The sequence below is a fragment of the Podarcis filfolensis genome (genome assembly GCF_964270895.1).
Source record: "Podarcis filfolensis genome assembly, chromosome: 10".
NCBI classification, from domain to species: Eukaryota; Metazoa; Chordata; class Lepidosauria; order Squamata; family Lacertidae; genus Podarcis; species Podarcis filfolensis.
Window position 1 is genome coordinate 7,193,024 of NC_139612.1, and position 20,629 is coordinate 7,213,652.

At 40.4% G+C, this 20,629-nt stretch overlaps 1 protein-coding gene across 13 annotated transcripts in view; it reads right to left on the reverse strand.

Annotated features, from left to right (window-relative positions):
• The window catches only part of SRPK2 (SRSF protein kinase 2), an 86,613-nt gene that overhangs the window by 43,907 nt on the left and 22,077 nt on the right, over positions 1 to 20,629 (reverse strand). For 8 of the 13 annotated variants that reach the window (XM_083575092.1, XM_083575099.1, XM_083575093.1 and 5 more), the window contains one exon: positions 10,903 to 10,966. The exons of the other annotated variants lie outside the window; for them this stretch is intronic. In XM_083575092.1, the coding sequence (XP_083431218.1) occupies positions 10,903 to 10,940 (38 nt within the window). In that variant the 5' untranslated portion in view covers positions 10,941 to 10,966. The remainder of the gene's footprint in view (positions 1 to 10,902; positions 10,967 to 20,629) is intronic. 13 annotated transcript variants of the gene reach the window in all.

The window sequence follows — 20,629 nt, forward strand, 5'->3', positions numbered from 1 at the left end:
TAAGCTGTGGATTTAAGGCTGTGTGGAGATAAACTTTCGAACCAAAGCAATGTTTCAAGATGAAGCTGGAAAGCTAAGAGTTTTGGAATGACACAGTTAAAAATGCCGTCGCCATTTTGGGAGGCATTGTTGGAGCTCTTGGGTCTGGGAGGAGAAAGAGAGAAATAGAGTTGTTTACATATCGTGGATCAACTTCTCGGTGGGACTTAAGAGCGACAAATGCCAAATTTATGATGGAAAGAGCGATGTTATCTACGAAGGAGATATATGGAAACCATCTGGACTTAGTGGAGGAACGGGAAATCCACACAGGATTATTATTTTGCTTATCAGCTTAAGGAGACTAACAGAAGAGATCGTAAAGGAAAAATAGAAATTATATGAACAAGATATGATGTGGAAACACCAAGATAAGACTGGATAGAATTATGAATTTTGTTTGGACTGATTGGGACTGATTTGGACATTAACGCAGTAATAAGAAGATGATCTGAATCCCCCTTTGGATCTTGAAGTATGGGCTCCCCCAACAAAATTTAAAAATTTGGCTTTGTAATTTGGAATTTATGTGATGTGATTTAATTTGATGTGATTGGCCAGTTAATAAAAATTATTTTAAAAAAAAAGAAATTCTTTATTTGAGTATTGAGGAATTGACCCTTAGTTCCTAAGTATTTTTAAGTGAGTCATCTCAAAATATTTGCTCCCTATATACTACACAGGAAGCCTTTTATTAAGCGTTCAGCTGCAAAATTTAAAGTGAGCACTGACTTTAAAGCAGAAGAAGACAACTGAGCTGTCATTGTTCATTTTCATCCCCCAGCTACATGGCAAGCAATTAAATAGAAAAACGAAAAAGAAGTCAGGACACATGAATGCATAGCATGAAGCGCTGGAGGAAAGAATCCTACAAAAGCAAAGCTATTGGAAAAATAAGTAGTTGCTTCATTGACCCCAGTACTCAATCAAGAAGATGAGACAGGCTGCCTTCTACAGTGTACCTCTTTAGAAGTAATGACAGAGTATTCTGCCTAACCCAATCAGGGGCGTAGCTAGCTGCTCCGGCACCTGGAGCAGCAGAGGCAGGGCGAGTCACCCACGGGGGTGGGGCGATCTGCCTGGGGGGCGCGCGCGCATTGAGCTGCCCATGGAGTCCGCCTGGTGGATGCAAGCCCCACACTGCCATTTCAGGCAATGCGGGGCCCCAAGCCACCGCATCACTCCCAGGAGAGATGCGTGGCTCGGGTGCGCTGCAGGCCAGGCCCTGCGGTAAGGGCCGACCCCCACGGTGTGCCATTTTGTCACCCCCCTCAAGGATGACACCCGGGGCAGACCGCACCCCCTGCACCCCCCTTCCTATGCCCCTGAACCCAATCAAGGCAAATGCTAAGGAACCAAAGATAGTGTTTGGTTGTCCCCTGGCCATTGCCAGATACGCAAGAGTTTATACATGTATGAGAAACTGAGGCTCTCTTTCCAATGAACTTTTGTGCATTCAATACAAATCAGGATTTCTCATTGCGGCACTTTGGGTAGCACCCTGCAGCGTTTCTACCGTGTCTTAAGTGAAAGTGAAAGTGGCCCCCTTGGATGATCTCTTTTCCAAGTGAGCAAGTAAATAGCAACTGAGGAGAGATTTAAATTTGGAACATGGGACAGGAAGAGGTCCAGGGGCTCAAACTATAGGAGGCTCTGGGTGCCTGAGCACCCACAAAAATTGTGCTGGGTGCTCAGCCCGCACACCACAGAGCCCCCAATGCAATTTCCAAGGGCTCTCAAGGCCTCAGACAGCATCTCCAAGGCCTCAGAGATGCAGTCCGAGGTATCACAAGGCATTGGAAATGCTGTCCAAGACCTTCCAAGACCTTGGAAACTGACTTCCGATGGTACCAGAAGTTGGGTTCTGAGGCTGGGGAGGGGTGCATTTGACATCACAACGCAATGTGGCATATTGACGTCATGCACACCGGGCACCCAAGTCGGCTCCCCTGAAGAGGTCAAAAACCTTCCTTCAGCCCCAGTCAAGATCTCTCCCAACCCCAGTTCATGTAGCTGCTATTAAGGGAGAGACTGCAGATCAATATCCTGCGTCATTTATTTATTTCTAGTCTTTCCCTGAGGTAAGAATTCTAAGCTGATCAACTGAGAACCGTGATAGACAGGCCATGCTGCCTTAAGAAGATCCACATGACACTTTGAAAATGACCGCCTTTTAAATTGAATATAATGCCAACCAACACCACAACTTCTAATTCTCGTATTGTTTCACTTTAGGCCAACAAGGCATTTGATATTTGTCAACGTAAAATGAGCACCTTAAACACTACAAGTAACTGATAGCAGCAACATAAAAGTTATCAAAGCCAGTCAGTGTATACACACATACAAATTACTACAAGCAGAACTCAACTGTGGGACTACCACACAGAGGCCAGGAAGAAGACCATCAATGCAAATCCCAACATATGACAATATGCGGCAAGTATTAGTACTAGTCCTGGTTTAGTAATCGCTGCATCCATAAGCAACTGTGAAAACATCACTTACTCAGCAGCTGCTCAAGAATAAATGTACCAGGGAAATGACTGTGATAATAATGGGAGAATCACCTGTGTAATTTCTCCTTCACAGAAGGAAAGAGCAATGAGCAAAATGCTCAGAATCCACCTCACATTGTGGATTCTCATGAATACTATTAATAGAAGCTGAGGGTGTAGACACAATTGCTGAAGACCCTGCTTAAATGTTCACTTCTTTTAAAATATCATTTTGGAAATAATTGTTGACTTATATGCCAACTGATTACATGAACTATTTCCATTTTAGGGAGTCTTAAATGTTTACAGAAAATCTAAGTTTATTACGTCATGCAACCCTTTAAGTCCGGCTGTTCAAATACCAAGGAGAACAGGAGTTTTTGAACAGGAACTGCCTTTTATGTATAGAGAAGTGGGAACCCACAACAAAATGTTGCAGTGTTACTCCTAGTCCTTAGCAGGTGTGCTCTGGCTCAGGGTTTTGGAGTTTTGGAGTGCTAAGTACTCATGGAACAGTTAAGTCTCAGGAGGGAGAAAGGAGTGAAAGACATTGCTTCAATTTCTCACACTTGGGAAACTTTCTACACCTAAATTGGAGGGAAAGATGGCATGAAATTATGCTCCTGAGGGTAGAATTACATAGGAAGTTCAATCTTATGCAGATTTACTCAGACGTCCGACTAAGTTCAATACAACTTATTCACAAACAAATGTGCATAGGATTACACCATTAATCACCAAAACTTTAGTATTTTCCATGTAAATTTTTATTTTGAATATACACACCATACTGCTTATATTTGCATATTTTATTGAGTGGAAACACTTCAAATATGGATATGTTCATATCACTTGTTTCAAGGAGGTGAATCCCTATATTTTTAAGGCTTTATGTGTGAATGTGTAGCACCCCACTCCTTTTCATGGAAGTACAATGAAGAGATTCTGCAGATTCTGAATTTGGGTTCAGAGATACTAATTACCCCTTTTCATTCATCAAAATCTTCACAGAAGCTTCAATGTTAGCATTAAACAGAGCAGAAAGTCAGAAAGGAACGAAAATTTCTGTTAATATGACCATTTTAAAAAGGATAAATAAAAAACAAGAAGATAGCTGTACGTCTAAAGTAGGTATTTTCTACAGTGCTGATAATAATACAAAACACAAAAATAAGCAGTACTGTACTAAAAAGCCACCAAAAACAAAGTGGAAATAAACACACATGAAGATAGAAAGCTGTTTTGAAAAGGTGAATTTATCTTCTACTATAAATGCTGAGGGGGGAAATTGGGGGCTGGGGGGGAATCAAGGAAAGTAGAGCTGGAAGGGACCCCAAGGATCATCCAGTCAAAGTAATGAAAGTAAAGGTAAAGGGACCCCTGACCATTAGGTCCAGTCGCGGATGACTCTGGGGATGCGGCGCTCATCTCGCTTTCCTGGCCGAGGGAGTAATGAAAGTAAGCTAGGCTAAATCATGTAAAATGTAAAGAAAAAAGTAACAGGCCATTATTTTCTAAAAATGTATTTTGCTCTTTCAAGCCACAATTGAATCAAGCAAGAGAGATGCAGCTGGGACTATTGGCAGTTTAGCCCAAGGCAGCCTGCAAAGCGAGGTGCTGCTCAGTTTTGAAAGCTGCTTATTTGGCAATGGGATCTGTACATATGAAAACCACAAAAATCTCTGGGTGCATTTGCATCCCTTCCATCACAGTTATATTCATATACCTATACCACACTTCCCAAATATATAGCGTAACTAAATTATGCCTGCTGCTACAGGATTAAAGATTATGTATATTTACCCAAAAGACAATTTAATGAAGAAGTAGGGTATGAAAGGGACGCGGGTGGCGCTGTGGGTAAAACCTCAGCGCCTAGGACTTGCCGATCGTCAGGTCGGCGGTTCGAATCCCCGCGGCGGGGTGCGCTCCCATCGTTCGGCCCCAGCGCCTGCCAACCTAGCAGTTCGAAAGCACCCCCGGGTGCAAGTAGATAAATAGGGACCGCTTACTAGCAGGAAGGTAAACGGCGTTTCCGTGTGCTGCGCTGGCTCGCCAGAAGCAGCTTGTCACGCTGGCCACATGACCCAGAAGTGTCTTCGGACAGCGCTGGCCGCCGGCCTTTTAAGTGAGATGGGCGCACAACCCCAGAGTCGGACACGACTGGCCCATACGGGCAGGGGTACCTTTACCTTTTTAGGGTATGAAATGCCTTCTTGGTTTCAAAAGCATATCCTAAACCAGTAATTCTGGTCATGCACTTGCACACCACACAGGAGCTCCTAAATGCAGAGGAAACTTTGCATAAGAGAAGCTGCTCCATTTGCTTCCATGTTGGAGAATGGTCAGCAGCTACAACTCTACAACTCCTGCAACACAAGGTTCAACAGTGGAGCTCTAGATACTAATAAAGAACACATGGGCACTGGACCACGGACAGTGCATCTTGAAGTAACTGCCTCAGAGTTCTTTTAGCATCATTTTTATTAGCTCTTTCTTAACTTGAGCCCCAAGATGGTGCAATCACTTGAGTTGTAGAAGCAGCAAGGAAAGCAAGCATCTCATTTGCTCTGAAAGATCAATTACTTCCAATGGGGGAAAATATGGAACATATAGGGAACACTGACAGTAAGTAAATGTATATAGCAGAGAAAAAGTACTCTCTCTCAAACTCCTTTTTATTATTATTCATTTGTATGTAGTTATAGCCCATCCTGCACCATGAAATCCCTACCTTTTTGCTCATTTTGAGTATTGGTCTGAGTATTTTTTCAGGTCTGAACCACCAATTAGTTTTGTAGCACAACTTTAAATCACTCTGTGACCCAGCATAGCATAGTGGTCCCTATTTGGTTTTCTTTATCTGGGAGATCCAGGTGCAAATCCCTACTCAGCCTATTTTTATGTTTGATTCAACAATAATTTGGAATTCTGAATATCTTGGGAAGGGAAAACAAACTGAATGCTCCCTTGGTGCAAGCAATTCACATTCCCTGTTCTTCATACTCTCCTTTCTCTACAACTCCACAGCCTCCTACTGCAGCCATCATCCATCCCTTGCCTTTTTATCATACTTTTCTGATAAGAAACAGTGAGGGGAAGTAACAGCAATTGCAGAGGCAGGCAATGGTCCCAGCAACAGTAAGAGGGTGGGTGGTAGCAATATCAGGAAGAGGAAGTTGCATGCTACTTAGATGTTTTCTCCCAGGGCAGTCAGTCAGTCAATTACATTTATATTCTACCTTTCCTCCAAGGAGCTCACGGTATTGTACATAACTCTTTCCCACTCAAAGCACTACACCACGCTGGTTCACTCTTACCCGCCCTGGGAAAGCAACAAGCCACATTAACAGCCAGAAATCCTCTTCACTATGTTTGGAGGAGGCAGATCTACGATGGGTGCATACGATGGGAGCCAACATCATAATCTATTTGCATAGAGAGGATGACATTAAGGCTGCTTCTAGCTGTGCTACTCCCTGGGGGCGAGTGAGTAACTGCAAGCGTTTTCTAGATCACTGCTCAAGGTGTCTTGCCATATTTAGGTACATGCATGAATGCCAACTGGTAAAGTTTTGGGGGAGCTGGGAAGTCTGTACTTATTTGCAGGGATAATTTACTACTAGCTTCCAACAGAAATGCCAAAAGAAAACTCCATCACAATAATCCCAAATGCAGAGACATATTGGACACCCACCCACCCCATTATCTAAAGCATTCATCTTCTATTTCATATAATCATAGAAGGGACCCCAAGGGTCATCTAGTCCAACCCCATGCAATGCAGGAATCTCAACTAAATCAATTCTCACTAAGGTATTAATCATCTTTTGTTGACACCTTTTACAGAATGGCTGGCAGGCAAGAGTCCAAAGGTCTGTATTTTCAATTTTTTTAAAAAAATATATATAATTCATTTCACTAAGTCTATCAACCAAACAAAAAGCTGATGCAAAACAAGGAAGCAAAACCCATTATTGACAAACAGATCAAGCCCAGTTTTAAAACCAGAATATAGCATGATCAAAGGAAGCAAAGAGTATCATGCAAGTTAAACACTAGAGTGTAAGTGTAAACATGGCTTTCAAAAAAAAAAAAGATAGACGGAGAAGGGACTCTTAGAGAGCCAATCCCGATGAGTCATTTTCTCTAGGAACATAGGTGCTGTCAGAGTGTTTATCAACATTTTGGATGACATGGATTAGTTGCTTTCCAGCACTACAATCTTCAACTCTAACAAATTTGAAGCCTTCCAAATCCAATGCTCTTCTTATCATTACTCTACTAGGTCCCTTTCCTATTACGGCATAACTAATAGCATAATCCTATGCATGTTCACTCAGAAGAAAATCCAAGTGTGTTTCATGGAGTTTAACTCAAGGAAAGTACGCATAGAAACGCAGCCTAAATGTGAAAGCTTGCAAAGTGGCAACCATGTGTGCAGTGATATTGGGCAGAACATTTTTCAAGATGGAAATTTTCCCAACACTATATTCCACAGAAAAATTTCCATTTCTAAAAAATGTCTTGTTTTATAAAGGTAACATAATGGACACAATCTCAGTAAAACCAGGCAATTTCAGGTAACTATCCCTATGAAGCATGCAATTTACATTATCGCTTTCGGTCTCCGCTAAAATTCATGTGTTCTCTTTTTGTTGTTAAAATTTAGAACATGTTAGAGATGTGTATGCTATTTATCTGCATTTCTTGAACTATTACCAAATATTCCAATTAAGATAGTATCAATTTGTTCAAAATAAATCACATCAGGGCCTGATTTGCACAGCACAGGTATGTCAAACTCTGGCTTACTGTGAACAAGCAAGCATATCTTTTCCCAGAGTGCAGAGAAAACCCGAGTGTTGGTTTCACACATGTGAACTATCAAATGCAGCTTCTTCTCATAGTTAATTCGGAGATAAATGAACCACAAGCACCGGTTTGTAGGTTTCCACCCACTTGGGAATAGCAGTATGGACACAATTTTAACAAGATATGTGAATTGGGCCTATATGTGCTTTATTTAAAAAAAAAATCCAAATGAAAAATATCAGTTCAACGTCAGCTACAGTATTAGAAAAACCTTTGAGATATTTATACAGCATATAAAATTAACGTGGTGTATTTTAACATTTTGTTTGCTAATATAAGCAAAACGTGCTAAATCAGAGCCTAAAACACAATTGATTTAGGACATCAAAGGCATTTCTGGAAAACCCCATCACTGTATGATCAGACATCTGTATACTGTTCCAATTCATGAGAGTTTAAATAAATGTGTGAACAACACCAATGACTGCAAGCGTTCACATGAAAGAATGGAGAGTATGTACAAACTAGCAGCGTGAACAGCAGGAACAGGTTTTCACACATTGTCCAATAGTCGTGAATGTGCAAAAGTCAAAGATTTAGCTCTAGGTCTAGAACAAGGGTGAGGGACCTGCAGCCCTCAGACACCATGATCCATGGTTATGGATGAAGGTGGATGTTAAGTCCAACAATATCTAGGACAGGGCATCCAATTTTTCATACTAAGTGGGTCGCAACAGTACTTCAACATGGAACCTGTGGGTCATACGCTGCCTTGTCATGCAGGCAGGGAGAAGGCCAAAATTTGACACACACACAGCCAGTTTTCGTGCTGCCTTCCAAAAGCCAAATAACTGGCCTTTGGAAGGAGGAGTGGGGTTCTGGCAGCATTCGGGAGCCCTCCCACATCCTTCCCAAAGCTGGGAAAGTGGTAACTAGGCTTTGGAAAGGAGTTGGAAGGACTCTAGGACCCTGTCATGACCCTCACACTGTCTTCCCAAAGCCCAGTGGCTCAGATATCCATCTTTGCGTAGGCAAAATGAAGGCTTGGCAGGGGGCATCAAATGTTGTCGAGGGCCAGCTAAAAAGGTCTCCACGGCCGCTCATTGGACCGCCCTGGTCTAGAGGGCCACAGGTTCCTCAACCATGCTCTGGAATGTTCTGAAGATGTTCAGTGCAGGAGCAGGGTTTTCCATGTGTGTTCTGACACACAGACCACAAATATTATCCTTATTGATGTTGTCAGTTTGTATAGAGTCTCCACACACCTTCATTTGAGTTTGCAGCTTTCAGGGCTTATGTTCGCTTTACACTAATCCCAAACTTTAGATTTCCTACCTGCTACAAAATAAATAAATAATAGTAATAATAGTGCTAATCTACATTTCCTAAGTAATTTATTTAAAAAATGGCACAGAGATTCTGAAATACTATTATCTCCTTGTAGTCAGTAACATAAAAAATACATTTTTAACTCACACAGGACCAATCTAGAAAAAGTTGGTCTCGTTTAGGTGTAACTAACTCTCCCTACATTGGGAGCAATGCAAGAAAGACATACTTCTGCAGTTCCGTGGTTTTTATAAAGTACATGTCTATGAAATTATATCAAAAGGCTAAAATATCTAGCACCTCCTGTCTGACCACAGCTAATCCACAATGTGGTCTTTAAAATTTACAGTTTGTAAAGATATATCTATACGGTACATTCATTTATATTCTTATTATGATATATGCTGTTGCTTTCCTTGCCAATCAAGGACATTTCTCATGGTCCATTAGCACAATGTCTGCCCTTAAATTTACTTCCTCCCTATCATATTATGTGCATTTATGCATTAAGGAAGAAGATTAATTCCAATTAGATGCCAGTTTCATCTCACAGTTAAAATGTATTTCTGAACAGCATGAGCTATCAGCTCCTTCATTATGTATATGTATATATATATATTATATATATACACATATATATCAAACACAACAATGCTCTCATTGGTTTCACCCCAGTATCAGTACCATTCTTTTTAAGAGAAAACCTAAAATCATAGTTGGCATTCTTTGCCTGTGCTATTTTCATCTCCATCCTCTTCCCTAACGTCATCACCTCCATTTTATTGGCATAACATTTATAGCTCATATAGAACCAGGTTAGGGATGGAAAAGCTGAACACAACCCAATTAGCATTTTAATTCCGAGTTTCTATTTCTACAGCAAAACGACTAAACCCTTTCATTACATTTCTCAATTCTGAAAATACACCTTTAAAAAAAATCACCAAAATGAAAATGTGCCTTCCTTGATCCCCTACTCCACCCCACACACCATTTTATGCATTTTTCTTTGCTGTAAATATCTTGCATCTCTATGATAAAATTAAAGCAATCCTGGTTGATTACAGTAGCTTGCTCTCCCTTTTAAAATTTACAAATCCAATTAAATGGCTATTATTGTAAAGCTATACAAAGCATACAGTCGAGGTTCTGTTTTAATTATATGCCCTATATCCTCCTGATTAGCTGAGATACATCTACTGCATTGGAACTGTGCTCTCTTATGCCCATTTTGATGAATATTCAACATAAAATCAGAATTTAGGTTTACTGAATCAATAATTATGCCATCGTCTCCTATAAAAGAAATGGATATCACAATATAGATCTGAGATGGAAAGATTAATGTAGGTTTAGTAACAGAACTAGTGTTGCTATATATGAAACATAATTTATTTAGTATACATTCTACTGTCAAAAATTAATCTTACAGCAAAGATGGTTGAACAGGTTTGATACCCATGCTACATACCAAGAAAACCAAAAGGTTACATAAATAATGCAAAATTAAATTACTAATGGATATTAGAAGCAGATTGACAGACAAAATGATTGTTCTAAAAACACTTCTGAGTCATTTTGTCCTTACCTGCAGGCATGAACCATTACTGCATGCAGTGACTGCTCCATTTCCTAGCACAGACTTGAAGCAGCATCACATCTCTCACACGGAATGTGACTAATTCATAGGTTTGCAATTCCTAAGCTATTAGCAAAGGACACTCCCTTTCAACCTAACATACTGCTTTTAACAGAATTTATTTTCTCCTAGCCTAAATTCAAGTACAATCCTATTTTTAAGTGACATTATCTGATATATGCATGTCTATGTATGTATGTACATGTGTGTGTGTGTGTGTGCGTGCAACATCTCTCAATCTAGATTTAAAAATCAAGATGCTTTCATGGGTGGAAACACACACGGAAACACACACACACACACACACACACACACTGCAGCAACAGTATAAACACGTATGTACCAGACGATGTATTATGGATTTGCATGCTGCACAGATTAGCCCTCATTTAAAAAAAAACATGAAATAATAAGCATTTGCCACTGTCGCAAAGCTTAACCAGCAACAGATTCAATTAATAGATTACAATGGCAAGCATGCAATACATCAACACAATTGGCACGCTGGACAGGAAAAATACCCTATACTGCGTCTTAGCATTACTACACCATTAATTGTTCATGCAGGAGATGTAGCTGTACCTTTCTGAAGAGGACGACTTCTCAGAGTTAACTGACATCAGCAGCTCAATCTTCTGCTTGATTTCTGGAAAAATCAGAAAATATTCACAACCAAAGACTGCCTGCCCTTGTTTTCCAATGCCTTATTCGAGAGAGATCTTTCCCCCTAATAATCCCCTTTGTTCCAAATGAAGCCACAAGATTCACTGTACTTCTGCAGTGGCAGATTCTATGGTGCTATAAAAGAAAAAGCTCCAGAGGCATCGGGCCTTGCTAAACTATGCACATGACTGTTTATGAAAGCAGGAAGTACCATTTCTTTTACACAGAGGGGTGTTTCCTCTTCGGAGGCTGAACAGACATTTACCAGATGATTCTGAGAACAGACTGCATGCAGAGGCACATTCCAGCTACTACGAAAAATCCAACAAATGGTTTATTGAGATACCCAGTGAGACAGCATGAAATCTTTTTGTTGAAATATGTCATCTCTTCAAGAGATTCCAGGTTGGGGGAGGGGGAATGAATCGCTGTCACAAGGAAGGTGTTTACATGTTAATATATGGATTGGATATAAGAGCAGTATTAAATAACCTGCATTTCCAGATTCATAGGGCACCAAATCATGAAAGTAAAAAGAAATATTTTCTCCCTTCTGAAGCTTCCCCCTTCTAATGCTCTCAACCAACAAACAGCAACACCCTCAGACCTGGGCTGGCATATTATATTTCCCCAAGCTGAAATTGTCTGAGAACACCAACTAGATGTTAGAAGGATAATCAATTTTACTCTCTTTTCTGGGAAGGGTGGGGAAGGGAACTGCCATACCATCTGTGATTTCCATGTCAAAATCAAAGCTTATACATTTTTTTAATGTTTTCAAATGTTCTATTTTCTAAGCGGTTTCTCATTAGTTTTATGCCAACTGTATGAAAATTGCAGCATTGAACTACACACTTAATATGTATGAAATATGCTTCAAATGTTAACAGGTTTCCTGCAAAACATACTGAAACATTCAGCAACTTCTCAATATGCTAAATACCTAGAAAAGTAACAACAACTAAAAATGAATTTCAGAGAGGAAGAGAACCAGACTTAGTGCCAACTATGGCCACATTGAGACCATACATTTATTGCAGTGTGATACCGCTTTGAACAGTCATGGCCTCTCCCAAATAATTCTGGGAGCTGTATTTTGTAACTGGGGTGAGAACTGTTAAGAGATCATTATTTGCCTCATAGAGCTGTAATTTCCAGAATTACTCTCTTGCAAAGAGAGATTGTTTATTAAACCCCTCTAGGACTTGAACTCTGTGATCGGAATAGGGGTCTCCTAACAGCTCTAAGAGGATGCGGGTGGCACTGTGGGTTAAACCAAAGAGCCTACAGCTTGCCGATGAGAAGGTCGGCGGTTCGAATCCCCGCGAAGGCGTGAGCTTCCATTGCTCGGTCCCTGCTCCTACCAACCTAGCAGTTCAAAAGCACGTCAAAGTGCAAGTAGATAAATAGGTACCGCTCTGGCGGGAAGGTAAACGGCGTTTCCGTGCGCTGCTCTGGTTCACCAGAAGCTGCTTAATCATGCTGGCCACATGACCTAGAAGCTGTACGCCAGCTCCCTCAGCCAGTAAAGCGAGATGAGCACCGCAACCCCAGAGTCATCCGTAACTAGACCTAGTGGTCAGGGGTCCCTTTACCTTTAACAGCTCTATGCACACTTAAACTACAGCTCCCAGAATTCTTTAGGGAAACCCATGACTGTTTAAAGAGCTTTAAATGCATGGTATGATTGTGACCTATGTTAAGCACATAAGTTTGACATGGCACAATTCTTTTTTACTTTTAAAATGGAAGCCCGAAGGAGGACGATTGGGATTAGGACTCTAGGGCTCGGGGTCCATTATTTTCTCCTGTGTGGTAGTCCTAACAAATAATCACACACACACCCTCTGCAACCCTGAAGTTACTTAGCCTAGGAGGGAACGCTACTGGTGCCACTGGCTGCATCACTCCCATGGGGCAGGGGAATCTATTAGGATGGGAGTTTTCAAGCCAATCCTGATTCCCCCCCACAGTCCCTTTTCTAAAAGTTAAAAACATTCATACAGTAACCTATCTGTTTAAGGTAAGATTCACTTTGGACCAAAGATGGGGAATAAATGACTAGGTAGCAACAGTTCTAAAGAAAATTTAAGAAATCTAGTAAAGGTAAAGGGACCCCTGACCATCAGGTCCAGTCGTGACCGACTCTGGGGTTGCGCGCTCATCTCGCTCAAGAGGCCGGGAGCCGGCGCTTGTCCACAGACAACTTCCGGGTCATGTGGCCAGCATGACTAAGCCGCTTCTGGCGAACCAGCGCAGCACACGGAAACGCCATTTACCTTCCCGCCGGAGAGCAGTCCCTATTTATCTACTTGCACTTTGAGGTGCTTTCGAACTGCTAGGTTGGCAGGAGCTGGGACCGAGCAACGGGAGCTCACCCCATCGCAGGGATTCGAACCGCCGACCTTCCGATCAGCAAGTCCTAGGCTCTGTGGTTTAACCCACAGTGCCACCCGCGTCCCTAAGAAATCTAGTAGGCCCCAACTAATTGTTGATGTGCAAAAGTTCAAAGACATTTTAGATTACATTCAAAGAAGTACTGTTCCGAAGATTCAGCAAAAAACACTGTTCAACTCAACAGTTATCAAGCCTCATTGTGAGTACAGTGGTACCTTGGTTTATGAACTTAATCCGTTCTGGAAGTTCGTTCTTACACCAAAACGTTCTTAAACCAAGGTGTGCTTTCCCATAGCAGCAGGGGACTCAATTTACAAATGGAACACACTTAACAGGAAGCGAAACATGTTCTTATTCCAAGGCAAAGTTCACAAACCAAAACACCTTCCGGGTTTGCAGCGTTCTTAATCCAAGTAGTTCATAAACTAAGCTGTTCTTAAACCAAGGTACCACTGTACTGTGTTCACTTTCAAGTGCTACATTTAAAATGATAAGCAGCTGGAAAACACTAATAGAAAAGCTACACATAAGGGTTTAGCTTCATTCCACTCAAGGAAAAGTTGAATGAATGAAGTCTGCTGATCCGGGGGGGCGGGGGGAGGAATTCTGTCTGCTCAAAAATATTTAAGAAGGTGAAATGAGGGAGAAATAAAGTGGTAATAATAATTTATTCCATTCAGTAAAAGACAGGAAACTACCCTTTACATTTCAAATTTTTAGGGCAACTAAAAATAGAATCATAGAATTCGAAGGGACCATGAGAATAATCTAGTCCAAACCCCTGCAATGCATAAACATAAACCACGACCCTGAGATTAAGAGTCTCATGCTCTACGGATTGAGCTATCCCAGCAGTCAAGGAACCGTGGATTCTCTTTCAGAAATTATCCACAGTCTTGTTTGGAATGCTTTTGTATTGGATAACCTGGCTTAGAGCATAGAATATGACTGAGTGATTTATTCGTTTCGCTCCGGCTCATTGGGCAATATCTAACAGTAGTCATACTGGGAGTAGATCTACTGATTTCAGCGCTGGCTATCACCCTCTAATCCTAGGATTAAGAAAGCAAAATGGAGAGAATGTGTGAACAAAGCAGAAGAACTTGGAAAAGAGCGGTTACAAATATGTAGCCATTCCTTCACTCACATAGATCAGGGATGCACAAAAGGTAGATCTGGATCTACTGGTGATTAGCAGTAGACCAGAAAGGCTTTCTGAGCCTCAGTTGTTTAACCATGGCAGCAACAAAATGGCCTTTCCCTTTAAATTAAGAATGCTGAAATAAAGAAGGCAACCAGGAATGGACTTTTCTGAGGTAGGACTGTGAGCTCAATTCTGGTACCCAAAACAAATTCCTGATCTCAGCAGCTGCTCATTGGCATCCTGTTCTTTAATTTATTTTGTGCCTCGGCCCAGCTGATGGCTCCTGAGGGTTTAACACCACACAAAGCAGGTCCTGGAAGTCTGCCCTCCCCCAATCTATGAACTGCTGTTCAAAGGTGGATTTCTAACCTAATAAAGGAACGAGCATAAGGAGACCCCATTGGATCAGATCAAGGGCCCAGCTAGTCGAGCATTCTGTTCTCACAGCAGCCAATCAGAAGTTTGTGGGAAGACTATAAGCAGGTCCTGTTTAAAAGCATTTTCCCCACTAGTGATTCCCAGAAACTGGCATTTAGCACCATAATGCCTCCAACAGCGGAGATAGAATATAGCCACCGTAACTAGAAGCGCCTGATAGGCTCATCCTCTTTTAAAGCCATCCAAGTTAGTGGACCTAAGTTCATGTTATGGGAATGAATTCCATACTTTTGCTATATACTGTGTGAAGAAATGCTTCACTCTGCCTCTTCTGAATCTTCCAGAAATAAGCTTTATTGGATGGCCTCAGGTTCTAGTTTTACGAAAAGGGAGGAAATACATCTCCCTATCCACTTTCTTCACAGCATGCATAATCTTACACCTCTACCATGTTATTTGCCTTTTTTCTATTAGAAAACAACCCAAATGTTTTAAATTTTACTCACAAGAAAGTTGTTCCACTACAATTTAGTTGCCCTTTTCTGAACTCTGCCCAACTTTACAATGTCCTTTATGAGATGAGACATTCCCAAGAGTTGTCTTAACATAGATTTTTTATCACAGCACTATTATATTGGCAGGTCTATTTTCAATCGCTTTCCTAATGATCCCTAACATGGAATTCACCTTTTTCACAGCTGTTCCAACTACATTGAGCTATCCACTATGACCCCAAGGTCCTGTTTCTGGTGAGTCACCCCCAGTTCAGACCCCACAAGTGTATATGTGAAGTGGGGATCTTCACCACACACACACACACACACACACACACACACAGTGTGCAACCCTTTACACTTGTTTACACTGAATCTCATTTGTCATTTTACTGCCCATTTACCTCCTCACAATCTCTTTTTCTTTCAACAACCTTGAAAAATTTGGGGGGGATCATAAAACCTGGCAACCTCATTGCTCATCCCTAACTCTAGATCATTACTGATCATTTCATCGAAACACCCCCAGAGCAACACTTAACTACTGTAAAACAAGTAATACCTATAACTTGCTCCTTAGTCCCAGTATACATGTATACTGGAAACATATAAAGGCATTTTATTTACCTAGTAGTAACATGCATATAAAAACCAGTTTTCAGTCTCAAGATCAAGATAGAACAATCTAACAGTAGGAGAACCAAGAAAGAAAGACTGGTAACATATCTGACTTTCTCTTAGTTTTCAGAGATAGGTTAAAAAGGTTTTAGGATGCATTTAAAAAAATAAAAAAGCATTGTGGTAGGTATCTTAAAGAGTAGGGGAGAAATTCACACTTCCTGAAACAACTCAAACTGCAGCTATCATTCAAGGGAACACCAAAATAAGTCAGTGTCTTATGTACCCTATCAGTGGTTGAACTCAAGTTGTTACTTTACAAGCTACTACAATACCTTCTGCAATGATTATTTGAATCCATTAAATACTGAACTCAAACATGTTATATGGTTTGATATACAGTGTGACTGCTTTTTAAGAGTCCAAATAGAGAATGAGATAAATGAATACATAATGTAGATTATGAATGATCTACAAATTGTACTATTTAAGATAACAGGAATATCAGTGAATAGCAGAAAATAGTTTGAAAGTGGTTGATAGTTATACAAAATGCTGATGGAAGCTATTTTTTCAGCATAATCTGAGACTACAAAGCCATATATGTTATAAGTTATATATTATAACTGAGGGTTTTGCAGCATGCTCAGAGTTGAGATGGGTCCTCTGAGAAGACAGGTTGTGCCAGCACTGGCTGGCAGGAGGCAGAACCCTGAGAATGAAGTGTCACAGAACACATATGGTTGCTAACACATAATGCTCTTTAGAAGAGCAGCCCACTACAAGAAGCTGCCTGCATGTCTGGCACAGGGAACAGCCAAAAAATTATAATGAGGGCTATAGCATGCCACTTAGCTGGTGTCCTGAATAACAAATCTAGTGTAGATTTTTAATTCACATACAGTTCAATTGTACAACTGGATACCCAGATGAGTTTAATGGTACTTGCTCCCAAATAAGCAACCACAAGGAAAAAGTCTAAATCTCTGAACAGTAGCATTGACTATGGTAGATTATTTGCAGGTTATCTGCAAATATTAGGTCTACTTTATACAAATGTCCTGCTCATGGGCTTCCCATAGACATCTGGTTGGCTACTGTGAAGGTAGGACTATGGCTCTTGATTTGTTGCTCTCATCATTCTCAAGAATGAATCAACCATGCTGGCTAGAGTTGATAGCAACTGGAGTCTATTATCATCTGGAGGGTCTCTGGTCTGATCAGCAACATGAGTCTTATGATCAGCAAGCTCCCTTAAATTAGAAACAGGTTGATCGGGATCCTGTGCATATGGACTCTGAAGAAAGTCCCACTGATTTAACAGGGTTTATTCCAATGTAACTCTGCATAGGTATCAGAAGACACAAGGAAACCTGGTTTGTAGAAGTACAGCCCCTGCCCAAAACACCACAATGAGCACTGAAAACACTCAGTGGACATGAAATACTGACAGACATAAACTTGAGTAGCAGCATTCTACACAGCAATATTTTGCTGCAGATTCGCTTTTTTAATGTAAAGTCATCGTTCTGGCCTTCTGTACAGTAATTATATGGCTTTTAATAAAATTCAAATACAAAAATATATGTACATTTTCTGGTACAAACCAAACTCTGTATATGAAGTTGTGGGTTTGGCTTTTGCTTCTGACAATAAGGTCTACCCAGTTTTATTGCTGCATGGCATATTGTAGTGGAATTAGGATTTCCAGCAGACTATTAGAAAATAATGACTGATAACCATGCCTGGACCTGTTTTGCAGCTTCTGTTTATACATGAGACCACAAATCAAACAGGAAATAGCCACAGAAAGCTCCCAACAGCATTTGTAAGTAAGTAGTAAGTACTTTACCTAAAAATATATATATTAAACATTAAATAGGAAAAAACGTTCCTATTCTCCACTCTGAAGAGGAAAAAAACAAGTTACAAGAAGAACACATAAACAACCTCCAGAAAGAAAACATTCCTATTCTTGCAGGCTTTGGCTAGTTAAAACTGTACAGACATTGTTTATTCCTATGGTATGTATTTTTTGTTTTTATATTGTAAACCACCCTGTGTTCCTTGGATGAAGGGCAGTATAGAAATTTAATAAATTAATTAATAAATACTATTTAGATAAACAAATAGGAAGTATCTGACAATGTCAATGTTTTATTGGAAGCAGATGTTTGTTTGGATTACAAGCCTGGCTCCTACAAAATTATTCATTTGAATTAACTACAAAAAGCGGCAACACATGCTGGCTCAATACGACACTGAAATGTCATAAAAGTTTGAGACATTTTTCCATGCAGAAAAACTAATTTGCCCTTCACCTCCCAAGAGCTTTGGGTTGCATCGTGCCTCTGCCTCTCTGGTTTAGCTTCTCTAGTAAGCAGACCAAAAACTGTAACTGGAGCAAACCCACAGGGCATTTTGTATAGTCCTTGTTATTCCTCTTAAGCAATCGATTATGCATAATTAACCCAAACAGAATGTCTAAGAAGTAAAAAAACAACAACTGTGTATATTGAGTTCATAATTATATCATCTCATTATAGACTTCCTGATCTTAGCTACCCCTTTTTAATTAAAACTATTTTTTAAATAGCAAGAAAATGCCAGAGGAAAATTTGCAGCTAGTGTTTTGGTGGTTCAGCTAGATATGAGGTAGCAGTTGCTTGGAGTCGCAAACAATTTGCATGGTTCACCTAAAACTCTTTAAAATCCCATCTATTTAATTCTCACCTCACCTCTCCAATTGGAATCAGCACAATCACAACCATAATAACCCTAGTGGTGCAGCAATAAAACTGCTAGCATGTTTGCAAAGCTAAGCAGCGTTTGGCATGGTTTCAAATTGGATGGGGGACTGTGTGTTGAAATTCCTGCATTGCAGGAGGTTGGTCTACATGACCCTTGGGGTCCCTTCCAACTCTACAATTCTATGATCCATGATCTATGTTTACTTGGAAATACCACAATTTAATGGGCTTCAAACCCAGGTGAGTGTGCTTAGAATTTAAGGGTATTCAATTTTGGCTAGATAATGGTCCACAACTCCAACAGAATTGGGGGGAAATTAGAAAGTTAAAACTTCAAAATAAGCATTTAGCAAATTATCAAGGTCATGATTTTTTAAAAAAAAAAATTATACCCCATACATATCACACCCAAAAGTTTCTTACATGCTTAACAGTTTCAACACTTCTGCAATAAGATCTGAAAATAAGGACTTATCCGTAAGGAAAAGGTGATGGTGACTCATTTTTTGTAAGGTGCTCTGTAACACATTCAAACATTCAGCTAAAACAATCTGAAGAGAAGGGACACTGATATTTAAGGAACAGATACAGAAAATAACATGTTGGAAAGAAGCATTCCAAGTTCCAAAAAGGTATATCCTGAAGCAATATGGAATAGATGAAGAAGCGACTGCTTTTACTAAAAGCATTTATCATTAGATAAGATCCACGTGTTTTTAGAATTGGCAAAGGTGGAAATAAGCAGAGGTTAGCCTGTCACAATCATGCTCATTTTCTTACTGAAGCACCTTAAAAATGGATGAGGAAAATAATGCTAGTTATGGAGCTCTTGAGTAAAATTGAGATCTATTGGTAAGTCAAACACTTGGGTGCAGAAAACAATTCAAAAAAGTTTGTGATAAGAACAATGTTGCGAAGCACAAGTTAAATCTAAGAAGACTATGCTGAGAATGAATAGGTAGAGAGCACAATGCCATATGGATAAGGCTGCTCATGTGAACGAATTGTGGCTTCTTTCAGAATAAAATTCAGGTGATGCATGCAGGGAAGAGAGACAGAACACAATGCTTGCATTAACATTGGTTGGCCTAGCCCCTATGTGTTCTCATTTCTCCTTCAAGCAGAATGAAGACCCAAGAGAAATTATTATTGGTTTCCAAGACTGTGGCTGCATTCCTAAACAAACTTACTTGGGAGTAACACAATGAAAAAAGTAGGGTTTACTTATGGGGACATAGGCTGTCACGTTCATGTCATATAATAAAACAGGGTGGTCCAACCTCACATGGCCTTTTTTTGGTAGCCCCAGACATGGCAGGGAACAGGAAATAGTGGTTCCTGGGATGGTGGTGGCATTGGGAAGGAGGCATCAAAGCTCTGACAGGGCCCCAGAGTCCTCTCACCTCTTTCCCAAAGGCTACTTAGCACTTTTCCAGCTTTAGAAAGGAGGTAGGAGAGCTCTAGGATCCTTTCAGAACTCTCACATCTCTTTCCCAGTGTCACCACCATGCCAGGAACCACTATTTCCTGTTCCCTGCCCCTCAAACTGGAACAGTACCTAATAGACATAACCAAGATAGAAGACAAAGCATTGATCTCAAGGACTGGATCCACATTACAGCCTCTTGCATTTGCAAGCTGGTGCAAAAGCTAATGATGCTCATGAAGTCCAATTTTTGGAACACCACACTGTAAGTCCCTTGTTTATAATGCAGCTCCATGCAACATGGCACTAAGGTGCATTAAAAAAAATATTTTGTTTGATTTACTGTTTGTTTTTATTTGTATAGTTGCACTGTTTCACTGCTTGCTCCCCTGAGCTACTTTAAGAGGAAGGGTTGGGAAAGCAAGTGAATGCACAAATA